Source organism: Schistocerca serialis, chromosome 1 (assembly GCF_023864345.2).
Source record: "Schistocerca serialis cubense isolate TAMUIC-IGC-003099 chromosome 1, iqSchSeri2.2, whole genome shotgun sequence".
Classification (NCBI taxonomy): Eukaryota; Metazoa; Arthropoda; class Insecta; order Orthoptera; family Acrididae; genus Schistocerca; species Schistocerca serialis.
This window is the reverse complement of record NC_064638.1, coordinates 1,168,448,041-1,168,463,605: the sequence shown is the minus strand read 5'-3', so window position 1 is coordinate 1,168,463,605 and position 15,565 is coordinate 1,168,448,041. Positions and strand designations below refer to the sequence as shown.

Here is a 15,565-nt window from a genome sequence, read left to right as displayed (position 1 = left end):
GGACTGGACTGCCCGTCCCCCCGACTTAAAGCCCATCGAGCACGTGTGCGACACGGTTGGGGGACACATTGCAGCATGACCACGTGCACCAACGACCGTCGAGCAGTTGTCAACCGAGACGGTGGAGGAATGGACCACAAGAACTCCTTTCCAACCTTGTGGCCAGCATTGGAGGACGGACTCCTGTGCGCAGTGATCACATACCCTGTTAAGAACAATGCCCTGCCGTTTGTAACGTCCAGGCGACCATAAGGAATTACTGTCACGTTGCAACCAGAGTACCAATGATCAAGTAAATAACGTTGGCCTGTTTCGGATCGAATCCGTCTCGTGGATTAACCACGAGGGCCGATGTGTCGGCCAACCTGCACGTGGATTTTAAGCGGTTTCCCACATTTAACCAGGTAGGTACCGGGCTGTTACCCACATCCCGCTTCAGATACATATGTAAGCGTTCTCAAACATGAATACTAGATTTAGTCTAGACGCAGACACATGGAGTATACCGATTTCGTACCAGAGAGAGGCGTGGGGGGGGGGGAGGAGGCGGGGGAGGAGGGAAGAATAGTGGCATCTGGAACTACATGAATGTCAGTGGATGCTTAGACACAGTATAGCAAAGTTTAAAACCCGTGATTTGGTCATGCACTTTATTCCACAACCATATCATGTGAAGAAATCATGCTAATTTCCAGTAAATTATCCTATTAAACAAATTTTCTCGCGTTTACTTTTGAAAAAATTGGCTTATACAGGGTGTAAATTTTAGGTTGACAAACCAGAATATCTTGAAAAAATAAGATTTACAGAACAAAAATGTGTAGAATCCAAAGTTGATTATTTTCGAGGGGGACATCTGCTGGTGATAAAATTAGCCTGCCACCCCAACCCCCTAGGGGGTGGGACTGGAGGCAACTTTAAAATTTCAAATGAGAACCCCCATTTTTTATTACAGAATCAGATTCTACATAAAAAACTACGTACATTTTGTCTTAAACATTTGTTTTGGTTCTTGGTAGTTGGCGCTGTAATTCAAGAAAATACATGTTCTCATTTTTGCGTGGAAAATGGTTAAGGACAAATAAAAAATACTTATTTACTTCGTAAGTTTTGATTCGCTAAAACTAAAACTACTCTCCCTCTCTCCCTATAGGGGGTTTGAGAGAGAGGAATTAGAGTTTTGCAAAAGTTGACCCAAATATTAAATTAATAACTATAAACATGTCGAGTTTTGTGCCTGCGAACTACGATTTGTGGATTGCATTGGTTTTCTTTTATCATTTAAAGAAAACTGCTGAAGAACCGCATCGAATGCTTGTCGAAGCTTTCGGCGAACATGCTTTTGGGAAACACAGTGTTTCGAGTGGTTCAAAAAATTCAAACGGGGCGATTTTGACGTGAGAACTACGAGCTCGGGAAACCACCGAAAAAGATCGAAGACAACGAATTGCAGGCCTTATTGGATGAAGATCATACACAGAGTCAATAGGAACTCACGGAACAATTGAATGTGACACAGAAAATCGTTTCTCCTCGATTGAAAGCTATGGGAAAGGTGCAGAAAGTGAGAAAATGGTTCCGCATGAACTGAATAACAGACAGCAAGAAAATCGAAAGACCACGTGTGAAATGCTCCTCGCCACAGAAAAAAGAAAGTCGTTTCTCCATCGAATAGAGACAGGTGATTATAGATGGGTATATTTCGAGAATCGTAAGCGTCGTAAATCATAGTTGAATCCAGGCAAAAAATCGACATCCACTGCAAGACCAAATCGCTTTGGAAAGAAGACAACGCTATGCATTAGATGGGATCAGAAAGGTGTCATCAATTATGAGCTGCTAAAACCAGGTGAAACGGTTAACATTGATCGCTACCAACAGCAAATGATTGATTTAAATCGAGCATTACATGAAAAACGACCGGAACATGGAAAACGGCAACACAAAGTCATATTGCTCCATGACAACTCCCCATGGAGGTGTTCAGTTGGGAAATACTAAGGCATGCAGCTTATTCTCCAGACTTGGCTCGGTCCTTTTGTCATTTATTTGCATTACTGGGAAAACGCTTCAGTTTGTATGAAAATGTACGAAAATGCCTCTCTGAGTGGTTCTCTTGAGAAGAAAAAGATTTTTGGCGTGGCATTCATAGCTTGCAGGAGAGATGGGAGAAATGTATATATAGCAATGGAGATTATTTTAAATAAAATATTGTTAGTCGGTTTCAAACAACAGACGTGTAATTATTGCAACCAAATTCCGGTTTCATACTTCTACATCTGGTAAACGGCTACGAACTATTTTTACGTATGTAAAAAGCTATAAATAGCAGAAACATATTTGTGAGGTAAACGTACTCACGTGTTACATTATACGGTGGTAAATTACATTAGATGGTTCCGAGCGGTTCTTGTCATATATAAAATTGATATAAAACAAGAAACGTGACATGTCATGGCTTAAAACAGCAGATTACATTCAGCGTACGTCAGTACAAATGCACTAACGTATTCGCCCTATGGTAAAGGCTCTTGTCTGCATTTAATTGTAACGGGAGACCAAAGAATAATATTTGCATAACGTAAGTATTCGGTATGCCATACGGTCGCAGGTCCGAATTCTGCCTCGGGCATGGATGTATGTGATGTCCTTAGGTTAGTTAGGTTTAAGTAGTTCTAAGTTCTAGGGGACTGATGACCACAGATGTTGAGTCCCATAGTGCTTAGAGCCATTTGAACCATTTTTTTTTTCAGTATGCCAGAGACGAAGGCCAACTGTTCGAAGGTACAGGGTCAAGCGGAAAGGAAAAATTGGGATGTAGAGGGCGCTAAGCATAAGGGCATAAGAACTACGCTTTACTTATGTTGAGGAACTGGAATGACTTTTTTGCATGTTTACTTATTCATAGAGTAATGAGAGGTTCGAAGCTGTTTTACACGTGGGTCCACGTGGGTACTCGCTTCTTTAATCGTGGCATAAGGGAGCAGAGGGGGAAGGATTATTATATTCTACACTAAAGAGCCAAAGATACTGCTACACCTGCCTAATATCATGTAGAGCCCAGCCACAACCACGCAGAAGTGCTGCAACGCGACGTGGCATGGACACTTCTAATGTCGGAGGTAGTGCTGGACGGAACTGACACCATGAATCCTGCAGGATGTCCATAGATCCGTAAGAGTATGAGAGGGCGGAGATCTCTTATGAAGAGCACGTTACAAGGCATCCAAGATATGCTCAATAATGTTCATGTCTGGGGAATTGGGTGGCCAGCGGAAGTGTTTAAAATCAGGAGAGTTTTCCCGGAGCCACGCTGTAGCATTTCTGGACGAGTTGGGTGCTCCATTGTTCTGAGGCAGTTACCCAGAATGCACAATGGACATGAGTGGATGCAGGTGATCAGACAAGATGCTAACGTACTGCCAGTGTCGTATCTAGACACATCTCTCCAGCTGCCAGGCCGCACACCATTACAGAGCTTCCACCAACTTGAACACTACCCTGCTGACATGCAGGGTCCATGGATTCATGAGGTTGTCTACATACCCGTACACGTCCAAACGCTCGATACAATTTGAAACGAGACTCGTCCGACCGAGCAACATGTTTCCAGTCATCTGCCGTCGAATTTCGATGTTGACGGGCCCAGGCGAGGCGTAAAGCTCTGTGTCGCGCAGTCATCAAGTGTACATGAGTTGGCCTTCGGCTGCAAAGGCCCATATCGACGATGTTTCGTTGAATGATTTGCACGCTGACACTTGTTGACAGCCCAGCATTGAAATCTGCAGCAATTTGTGGAAGGGTTGCTCGTCTGTCACGTCTAACGTTTCTCTTCAGTCGTCGTCGGTCCCGCTCATGCAGGATCTTTTTCCGGCCGCAGCGATGTCTGCGATTTGATGTTTTACTCGGTTCCTGATGTTCACGGTACACTCGCGAAATTATCGTACGGGAAAATCCCCACTTTATCGCTACACGGGAGATGCTGTGTGCCATCGCTCGTGCGCCGACTGTAAAACCACGTTCAAACTCACTTAAATCTTGATAACCTACCACTGTAGCAGCAGTAACCGATCTGAAAACTGCGGCAGACACTTGTCTTATATAGGCTTTGCCGAACGCAGCGCCGTCCGTATTCTGGCTGGTTGTATATCTCTGTATTTAAGTACTCGTATTTACAACAGTTCCTTTGGCGCTTTAGTTCAACTTATAACATTTTCAAGAATTGTGGAGCAGAGCGACGTACTGTAATGTTGTTGTTGTTGTTGTTGTTGTGGTCTTCAGTCCTGAGACTGGTTTGATGCAGCTCTCCATGCTACTCTATCCTGTGCAAGCTTCTTCATCTCCCAGTACCTACTGCAACCTACATCCTTCTGAATCTGCTTGGTGTATTCATCTCTTGATCTCCCTCTACAATTTTTGCCCTCCGCGCTGCCCACCAATACTAAATTGGTGATCCCTTGATGCCTCAGAACATGTCCTACCTACCAATCCCTTCTTCTAGTCATGTTGGGCCACAAACTCCTCTTCTCCCCAATTCTAGTCAATACCTTCTGATTAGTTATGTGATCTACCCATCTAATCTCCAGCATTCTTCTGTAGCACCACATTTCGAAAGTTTCTATTCTCTTCTTGTCCAAACTATTTATCGTCCATGTTTCACTTCCATACATGGCTACACTCCATACAAATACTTTCAGAAAAGACTTCCTGACACTTAAATCTATACTCGATGTTAACAAATTTCTCTTCTTTAGAAACGCTTTCCTTGCCATTGCCAGTCTACATTTTATATCCTCTCTACTTCGACCATCATCAGTTATTTGCTCCCCAAATAGCAAAACTCCTTTACTACTTTAAGTGTCTCATTTCCTAATCTAATTCCTTCATCATTACCCGACTTAATTCGACTACATTCCATTATCCTCGTTTTGCTTTTGTTGATGTTCATCTTATATCCTCCTTTGAAGACACTGTCCATTCCGTTCAACTGCTCTTCCAGGTCCTTTGCTGTCTCTGACAGAATTACAATGTCATCGGCGAACCTCAAAGGTTTTATTTCTTCTCCGTGGATTTTAATACCTACTCCGAATTTTTTTTTTTACTGTTTGCTCAATATATAGATTGAATAACGTTGGGGAGAGGCTACAACCCTGTCTTAGTCTCTTCCCAACCACTGCTTCCCTTTCATGTCCCTCGACTATTATAACTGGAATGTTAAAATTGTAATAATGTGACTCGTGTCGGTCGTACACGCAGGGATGAGCAGGAAGGTGAAAGAAGAGGGGCGGTGGCGCTGTTGATGAATGTGTTCTGCGAGATGGCAGCGCCGCAACGCCCTCTGGCGTCGGTGGCGGCAGCGTCGGCCATAAAACGCACGCCCCGCTCCGCGGCTGGCTGGCGTGCCATTGACAGCGACCAGCAGACCGTGGCGCGAGCGCTAACGACGCAGCCGCCGTATTTACGCCGTGGATCGAGGCGCGCTCACAGCGAAAGCCGCAGCTAGCGTCAGCCGCGTAAACGCACGAGAGCCAGCTGCGACATCCTTCCGCCCTAACTGGTCCTCTGGCACTCTGACGAGCCAGTTTGCCCCTCCTCTCTCTCTCTCTCTCTCTCTGTCTCTCTCTCTTTCTTTCTCCCCCCCCTCTCTCTCACTCTCTCTCTCTCTCTCTCTCTCTCTCTCTCTCTTTCTCTCTCTCTCTCACACACACACACACACACACACTGCGACCGTTTGTTGTGCATGACGAAATAAAACACAATCTGAAACTTCCTTGGCAGATTAAAACTGTGTGCCGGACCGAGACTCGAACTCGGAACCTTTGCCTTTCGCGGGCAAGTGCTCTACCATCTTTTTTTTACTCTATCCATGGTTTTTTAAAATAGTTTTTTTTAACTTTTTATAAAAAAAAACTGACCTAAAGGACTCGATCCAGCGATTACGGGGCTTGAACGTTAACCACTTTAAAAAAAAAGGAAAAACGGAAAAAAGATTTTCGATGGTTTGGTTTCCTGTTTTTGTTATTTTTATTTTATTTTATGCTTATACAATGGATAAAGGAAAGCCGTTCCTCTTCGGCTACATAAACGTAATAATGGGAAGTCGTCCCGTTGCGACATAAGGATGCTCCATACTATAGCCCGCTGTTAATTTTTCCATGACTGTCGTCTCGTTGCTGTGTTGTTTCCTTTGTTTGTTCAGTCTCATAAAAAAAAGGAACTGGAAAGAGGTGCTATGTTTATCTTCTCATGTCATCGATAATCCAGCTGCGAGGCGGATTATGGAATGCTCTCGAAAGAAAATTTGAAAAATATTGCCTGTATTTAGCGTTCTCGACGATCGCGCAATGTCGTTCGTTGAGGTGATAGCAAAAATCGGGTACTGTCTTTTCGCCATTACCGAATAGGTAGTGAACAGCGTGGCCGCTGATCCACGTCACAGAGTTCGTTTTTGCTCTTGGAAAATACATCTCATCGGGCAAGAGAAGTGATCGTGTAGTTATTCTGTCGGGAGTCGTGCGTGTGAGAATTTTTTTTAATTTTTTTAATTTTTTGTATTTTTTATTTTTATTTTATTTTATTTTATTTATTTATTTTTTGTGCTGAACTTTTCTGCGAACCTAGCAGAACTAGCACCCCTGGAAGAAAGAATATTGCGGAGACATGGCTTAGCCACGGCCTGGGGGATGTTTCCAGAATGAGATTATTTTCACTCTGCAGCGGAGTGTGCGCTGCCAGGAAAGTTTCATACCAGCGCACACTCCGCTGCAGAGTGAAAACCTCATTCTTAAAATACAGTCTATCACAACATCAGCTCGCTGAAAATCGAAGTTCTATGTTAACTTGGAACCCCCACATGCTACTGCATGAAAAGATTTACCCATGGGCCCCCGTAGATGTGGTTGGACTTCCAAGTTTGGCTACGTTTCGTATATGGGGCTCCAACTCCCAATCGCCGCAATGTATCCAATGTTCCACGAAAGTACAGGGTGATTCAAAAAGAACTTTGTAACTTTGAATATTAATATAAAATAAATTCATAGTACCTACAGAGGTGATTGTAGTGTCATTTTGTATGGAAATACATCAAACAAAACTCATAAAAGTAATCCTGAAAGTAAAGCTCAAAAAGTCTGCAGGAGAATATGAAGTATCAGATTATTTAAAAAAAACATGTGGATGAAGAAGTAATTAAACCTCATATGGATATTTCAAACTGCTCATATAGAGAAGGGGTATTCCCAGAAAAATTAAAAGTAAGAAAAGTAGTACCAATATTTAAGAAAGAAAATAAATTCATAGTACCTACAGAAGTGATTGTAGTGTCATTTTGTATGGAAATACATCAAACAAAACTCATAAAAATAATCCTGAAAGCAAAGCCCAAAAAGTCTGCAGGAGATGATGAAGTATCAAATTATTTAAAAAAAACATGTGGCTGAAGAAGTAATCAAACCTCATATGGATATTTCAAACTGCTCATTTAGAGATGGGGTATTCCCAGAAAAATTAAAAGTGAGCAAAGTAGTACCAATATTTAAGAAAGGAGACAAAAATGATCCAAAGAACTACAGACCAGTGTCTTTAATCTCTGGTTTCTCAAAAATACTAGAGATACTCATGCAAAGTAGGTTGACCACATTCCTGCAGAAACACAGTATTCTGATTGCAGCACAACATGGTTTCCAAAAAGGGAAATCTACAGAAACTGCCATCTCAGGTCTCACAGAATCCGTTATAGATGCATTAGGCAAAAGAAACTCTGTTTTTGCTATGTTTCTGGATTTGTCTAAAGCTTTTGAATCACCCATACTACACTTATTGGAAAACTTGAAAGTTACGGTATTTCTTAGACAGGCAGCCAAGTGGATAACATCATACGTCAACAAGAGAAAGAAGTATGTGGAAACAGAAACTGGATGCAGATCTGAAATTAGAAATATTAAGTATGGAGTGCCTCAAGGATCTGTACTTGGCCCACTTCTGTTCAACCTATTTGTAAACAATATTGATGTCAGTGAGAAAGATAAAAAAATACTATATGCAGATGGCATGACACTAATGAATGTAGAAAAAAAATCTGTAAACACCAGGAAGAAGTGCGTTTACGTCAATAAATAACACAGCTCAGTGGCTTATACAAAATGACCTAATTTAAATCTAAAAAGACAATGTTCATGGTGTTCACAAAAAGAGGAAAGGAAGAACACATAGATACATTCACAGATGCAACAAGACCTGAAGAAGTTACCGCTCTTAAATTTTTAGGGATTACAGTTGAGAATAATCTCCAGTGGAGTCAACATGTAGATAATGTTTGCTGTAAATTAAGCACTGCAATATTTGTTATGAAACAGGGTACACATTACGCCAACAGGGAGCTTCTATGTACACTGTACCAAGCTCTATTTGAGCCATACTTACAATATGGAATTACTGTTTGGGGAAATTCCAGCAGCAAAACTAAAAAAAGAATATTTAAATAGCAAAAAAAAAAAAAAAAAAAAAAAGCTGTAAGTGCCATCTTGAACACGAAACAAAGAGACTCATGCAGAACTGTTTTCCATAGTCTAAAAATATTGACATTCTGAGCTCTATACATTTACAAAACAATAATATCGTTAATAAAAGGAAATGCAGTACTAGAAATAAATGCAGACGTTCATACATATGAAATAAGAAATAAAGGCCAGCTGAGAAGTATACAACACCGACTGAGAGTTGCTGAAAAAAGTCCTTGATTCTCGGGTGTCAAACTCATAAAGTGCCTTCCAAACAGTTTGTAGGACAATGTGAACAAAAAGAAATTCCAAAAACTTTTAAACGATCATTTAATGGAAAAAGAATTTTATAAGGTAGAAGAGTATATGTAGCAATGAATGAAAAATGCTACTGTTTCTGTTATAAAGGTACTGTAACTACTTGAACATATTATGATAAGTAAATAACATGAGAACATGAATACCGAGAGAAAAACGTAAATATGAGTATAATGTAGTATGTAAATAATTTTAAGGAGCTAAAAATTAGGTGAAAAATGTATGCAACATTATTATAAGTATTTCCACTTTGATGGATCAAATTGTAATAAATAGGTCAAATATTGTAAGAAAATAGGTTTCAGTTGACTTGTCCTATATTATAAGTGCACACTTTGTACAAAATGTAATCAAATGGGACCAAATAAATATCAATTAAGTTTTGTCTCGTGTAGTTCGCTAGCGCCGAATCGCACTGTAAGGAGCGCTAGCGGCAGTTGCGTTAAATATGGCTGCCTTCACTGGGCCCAAGCGTGCTAGCTGTGTCTTTTGGTTTGAAGAATCGAAGTTGGCGACAACAGTTCAGCGTAATTTCCGTATCAAGTACGCCGAAATCCTCCCAGTAGGCCTGCAATTTACGAGTGGCGTAAATGTTTTGTAGAAACAGGGTGCTCAGTAAGACATGGGGAATCATCAGGACGTCCAAGCACATCTGACAACGTCGCCCAGCGAGTGAGACAATGTTTTGTCAATGGTCCTACAAAATCGACCTGGCGTATATCTCGCGAACTTCATGAAAGATGGGGCACCGCCCCACTACCTGGTTGGCATCCGCGACTTTCTCAGTGATCGCTTTCCAGGTCAGTGGATTCACCATGATGCGCCAATTGCATGGCCCCCTCGTTCCCCAGACCTGAAACCACTCTATTTTTTTCTATGGGGATTCATCTAGGATATCATGTATGTACCTCCTGCGCCAGCTAATCTACTTGAACTTAGTGCAAGAATTGACAACATGTTCAGCGATTTTGGGAAGAAGTTGACTTCCAATGGGATAATCAAAGGAGGGCACATGCAACATCTTTAGTTTAAGGTAAAAACATTGATGTGTTCCCCTACAAAATAACACTAAACCCAGCTCTGTATCTTCTTACAATAAATTTATATGAATTTTTATAGTTGTAAAGTCGCTTATGAATCACTCTGTATGTAATATGCAAGGTGACAATTACTGATCTATATAAAAATACGTAAATTAGTTACAATCTACTGCGTACACACACTTTATTCAACAAGTAAAAGTCACTACAGATATTCTGACTTAGGTTATGGCATGTTCGATAAGTCTGCCATCATTCGCGATGATGTGGCGCAGACGAATAGCGAAATTCTGCATGTTCCGCTGAAATGTCAGAACATCGATACCTTCGATGACCTCCTGAACGGATGTTTTCATCTCAACAATGGTTTTGAGGTTATTGCTGTACACCTTGTCTTTAATATGGCCCCCAAAAAGGAGTCGCATGTGCTCAGATCCGCAGAATATGATTGCCAATCGAGGCCCATGGGTGCCCCAGAGCCAGAAAGCAGTCCCCAAAGTGCTTCTCCAGGACATCCACCACTGTCCTGCTTCGATGGGGTCGAGCTCAGTGTTGCATGAACCACATCTTGTCGAAATCAAGATCACTTTAAAATCATGTTCCAAATCCTTCACGTACCGTTCGGTAGTCACCGTGACGTCAAGGAATATCGCACCGATTGTTCCTGACTCGACACGAAAAACCACACAGAAACCCGTTGAGGGTGGAGAGATTTTTCGATCGCGAAATGCGGATTCTCAGTCCCCCAAATACGCCAATTTTAGTTATTAATGAACCCATCCAGATGAAAGTGGGTTTCGTCGCTAAACTAAACCATATAGCGCATAATAATTCCCACCATGACCTGCGACCAACCATACAGTTTGAAGGACCTAATGCAAACCGTTCGGAATTTATGACGATTTTATTTCATACATTTAAATAATTTTCACCCTGTAAATACGGGCAAGATTTACTACGCAAAAAGTCATGTACACATTAACATATTTTATTTAAAAGTTTCGCCATTTCGAGTTTATTTCCAACAAGCACACAGTAAAATTGAAAGTCACAGATAACAATAAATTAATTTCAGAGCCTGGCCGAGTTTCTTAAGATCTTGGAGGCCGTTGAATAAAGCAAGATTAAATGCGTGAGTTCTTAGAAAATCGCTAACATTCCATAGTATATCAAATTATAAATTCCACAATGTCTACACTCACTCTCAAAGTTATAAGCGCGGCTTATATCACACGCAACCCGAAAAATGACGAGTTCTCCAGATGGCGAAAAACGTCTGTGTCCGAAAGTAGGAACTCTGAGTAATTCACACACGCGAACTAGAGGCTTTTTCACCGCTCATCGGATGAAAATTTCTCCTAACACAGACAAACACAGCCTGACCGCCTCCAAAGGCGTCAGAAGCTAAACACCTCTCCAAATTGCCGCTGTTCAGTCAGGAAACCTCGCTCCAACACCACTGAAGTCAGTTAAACTACTGAACGTTAAAATTGCAGAAATTCTTAATTTTAACCTTTTAGTCGCATATGAGACATCAAATCACACGGAAATTTTGCGAGACATATTATGCTGTTATCAGTTTTGTTTTATCTAACGTAGTTTATTTATAAACCATAATTTCTATGGTTTTCCTCAGTTTTCGGATTTATAGATTTAAATACGAGTGTTAACAATCAATTTAAATTATACTTTAGATAATTTCCTATACATTTAATAATTACAGTAATGTCGCTACTTTTAATGTTTATTTATTTAGTAAGAATAGCTATTTTTAATTGCGCGTAATCATTTTTCGGCCTCTCATTTATATGTGAATAATTTCAGTAAATCTACTATCACAGTCTAATATTTTTCTATGAAATGCATCTGTATACATCTAGTTTGTTGCAATGAATAGCTATTTTTAATTGCGCGTAATCATTTTTCGGCCTCTCATTTATATGTGAATAATTTCAGTAAATCTACTATCACAGTCTAATATTTTTCTATGAAATGTATCTGTATACATCTAGTTTGTTGCAATGCGTTGCCAAGAGACTCACTTTTGCTGTTCAGAAATTATTCAAAACAGTTAACTTACAATAACTTATAAACTGGCGTGGATAGAGAAGGCGCGTATTCGCACGCGTAATCGTCCATGTTTTCCGTTTCAAATGAGCCTACTGGCTCTTCATTGACACAATGGTTCAATATTATTAATTTTGGGGTTGCTTTATTTTGCACTTGTACCCGAAAAGCGTGTACGAGAAACTAGCAGCAATTGTATTGCCGAAAAGGAGGGTTTGTTCCGGCCACGCAGTCACCTTAGTGGCCGTTGGAAGTCCAGAGTCAACGCCATCTGTGGAGCAAGTGTGAAACTGGCGCTCCACGTGCTCCTATCTAGCCGATTTCAGCTGTCAACAGGAATACGACCCGATCTTAACCGCCCCCTATGCCTCTGCCTTTTACATTAGCACACACACACACACACACACACACACACACACACACAAACACCAGATATATTAGCTAGACTGGATGCTTAACGCTCTTCTTGAGACGATCAATATTCTTCCTGTGTATTCAGTCTGTGGCGTTCAAGAGCGGTCGCGGGGCGCGAGACAGTGATGTTTTCCTGACGCAGTAAAACTCAAGCTGTGGTAAGTAAAGTTACGAGATGTTAATTTAAGCATTTGCAAAGCTTACAATTTGTATTTGGTGGTTTTCATGCGTACACTGATGACCATTAAAATTGCTACACCAAGAAGAAACGCAGATGATAAACAGGTATTCATTGGACAAATATATCATACTAGAACTGTCATGTGATTATATTTTCACGCAGTTTGGGTGCATAGATCCTGAGAAATCAGTACCAAGGAAAACCACCTCTAGCCGTAATAACGGCCTTGATACGCCTGGGCATTGAGTCAAACAGAACTTGGATGGCGTGTACAGGTACAGCTGCCCATGCAGCTTCTGCACGATATTACAGTTTATCAAGAGTAGTGACTGGCGTATTGTGACGAGACAGTTGCTCGGCCACCATTGACCAGACGTTTTCAACTGGTGAGAGATCTGGAGAATCTGCTGACCAGGGCAGCAGTCGAACATTTTCTGTATCCAGAAAGGCCTGTACTGGACCTGCAACATTCGGTCGTGCATTATCCTGCTGAAATGTAGGGTTTCGCAGGGATCGAATGAAGGGTAGAGCCACGGGTCGTAACACATCTGAAATGTAACGTCCACTGTTCAAAGTGCCGTCAATGCGAACAAGAGGTGACCGAGACGTGCAACCAATGGCACCCCATACCATCACGCCGGGTGATACGCCCGTATGGCCATAACGAATACACGCTTCCAATGTGCGTTCACCGCGATGTCGCCAAACATGGATGCGACCATCATGATGCTGTAAACAGAACCTGTATTCATCCGAAAAAATGACGTTTTGCCATTCGTGCACCCAGGTTCGTCGTTGAGTACACCATCGCAGGCGCTCCTGTCTGTGATACAGCGTCAAGGGTAACCGCAGCCATGGTCTCAGAGCTGATAGTCCGTGCTGCTGCAAACGTCGTCGAACTGTTCGTGCAGATGGTTGTTGTCTTGCAAACCTCCCCATCTGTTGACTCAGGGATCGAGACGTGGCTGCACGATCCGTTACAGCCATGCGGATAAGATGCATGTCATCTTGACTGATAGTTATACGAGGCCATTGGAATCCAGCATGGCGTTCCGTATTACCCTCCTGAACCCACCGATTCCATATTCTGCTAACAGTCATTGGATCTCGACCAACGCGAGCAGCAATGTCGCGATACAATAAACCGCAATCGCGATAGGCTACAATCCGAAGTTTATCAAAGTCGGAAACGTGATGGTACGCATTTCTCCTCCTTACACGAGGCATCAGAACAACGTTTCACTAGGCAACGCCGGTCAACTGCTGTTTGTGTATGAGAAATCGGTTGGAAACTTTGCTGATGTCAGCACGTTGTAGGTGTCATCACCGGCGCCAACCTGCTCTGAAAAGCTAATCATTTGCATATCACAGCATCTTCTTCCTGTCGGTTAAATTTCGCGTCTGTAGCACGTCAGTGTATACTTGCTTAATACGAAAATATCCAGTATAACTGATGCACCGTATGTAAAAACTTTCCAAAACTCGTTATTTTAAGTACAGTCTGTTGTGCTATAGTGTCGGGAAATAGCTAAACATGTTATCAGTTAATACTGTACTGTTTCCGCACTGATGGTCGGCTGCAATTATTCACGCGGAAACAGAAGTTTCAACAACTGAGGCGCAACTCATCCAGTGAAAGAAGCTTGCCAGTAACGGAAAATATCCTGCAAACAACGTCAGCAAGCAAGGTAAAAGGAGCATGTTTCGCGTCAAGGTTTCCTGTAATTATTTGTAAAATTCTCGATGCATGGCGACACTCATTATTTCTCTTATCTTCCGTGCGAGTTCTGATTTCCCCTATTTTACTGCAGTGATCGTTTCTCCCTACGTAGTTCGGCGTCTAAAAAGTATTTTCAGTATCACTTTATGCGTTTGGCTGTTTAATAAATGGTTCAAATGGCTCTGAGCACTATGGGGCTTAACATCTGAGGTCACCAGTCCCCTAGAACTTACAACTACTTATACCTAACTAACCTAAGGACATCACACACATCCATGCCAGAGGCAGGATTCGAACCTGCGACCGTAGCGGTCGCGCGGTTCCAGACTGAAACGCCTAGAACCGCTCGGCCTCACCGGCCGGCTTGATTGAAAGTTCGTGAGAAGATTCCGCCTCAACGAAAAACGCTTTTGTTTTAATGATGTCCACCCCAAACCCTGCATCATGTCAGTGACACTCTCTATCCCCTATTTCTCGAAAATACAAAACGTGCTTTCTCGATGTTCACCGGTAATCCTATCCGGTAAGGATCCCAGAACGCGCAGCATTATTCTAAAAGACGACAGACAGGCGTAGTGTAGACTATCTCCTTAGTAGATCTGTTACATTTTCTAAGTGTCCTGCCAATAAAATACAGTCTTGGGTTAGCCGTCCCCACAACATTTTCTATGTGTTCCCTTCAATTTAAGTTGTTCGTACTTTTAATTCCTAGGTATTTAGTTGAAGTTGCGGCCTTTAGAATTGACTGATTGTCGTGTAACCGAAGTTCAACGGATTCCTTCTGCACTCATGTGGATGACCTCACACTTTTCGTTATTTAGGGTCAATTGCCAATTTTTGCACCATACAGATATCCTTTCTAAACCATTTTCAATTTTTTTTAATCTCCTGATGACTTTACTAGACGATAAACGACAGCATCTTCTGCAGACAACATGAGACGGCTGCTCAGATTGTCTCCTAAATCGTTTACATAGTTAAGGAACAGCTGAGGGCCTATGGCACTACCTTGGGGAACCCCAGAAATCATTTCTGCTTTACTCGATGACTTTACGCCAGTTAATACGAACTGTGACCTCTCTGACAGAAAATCACAAATCCAGTCACGTAACTGCGACGAAATTCCACAAGCACGCAGTTCCACTACAAGCCGCTTGTGTGGTACAATGTCGAAGGCCTTCTGGAAATCTAGAGCCTTCTGAAAATAGTAACACATGTCTTTCCTGTTGTGGATAGTACTGTCATTGTCTGAAACAAAAGAAACGTCTTTAACACTACCAAAATATTTATATTAAGCGTCAAATAATGACGGACGAAAGCATTATAC

The 15,565-nt window shown here is 41.7% G+C and overlaps 1 protein-coding gene across 1 annotated transcript in view; it reads right to left on the bottom strand.

The window, feature by feature from the left end:
• Positions 1 to 5,406, bottom strand: part of LOC126456256 (nephrin-like) — a 168,691-nt gene extending 163,285 nt beyond the window's left edge. The window contains exon 1 of the mRNA XM_050092011.1: positions 5,253 to 5,406. Within this exon, the coding sequence (XP_049947968.1) occupies positions 5,253 to 5,406 (154 nt within the window). The remainder of the gene's footprint in view (positions 1 to 5,252) is intronic.
• Between the last annotated feature and the right edge of the window lie 10,159 nt (positions 5,407 to 15,565).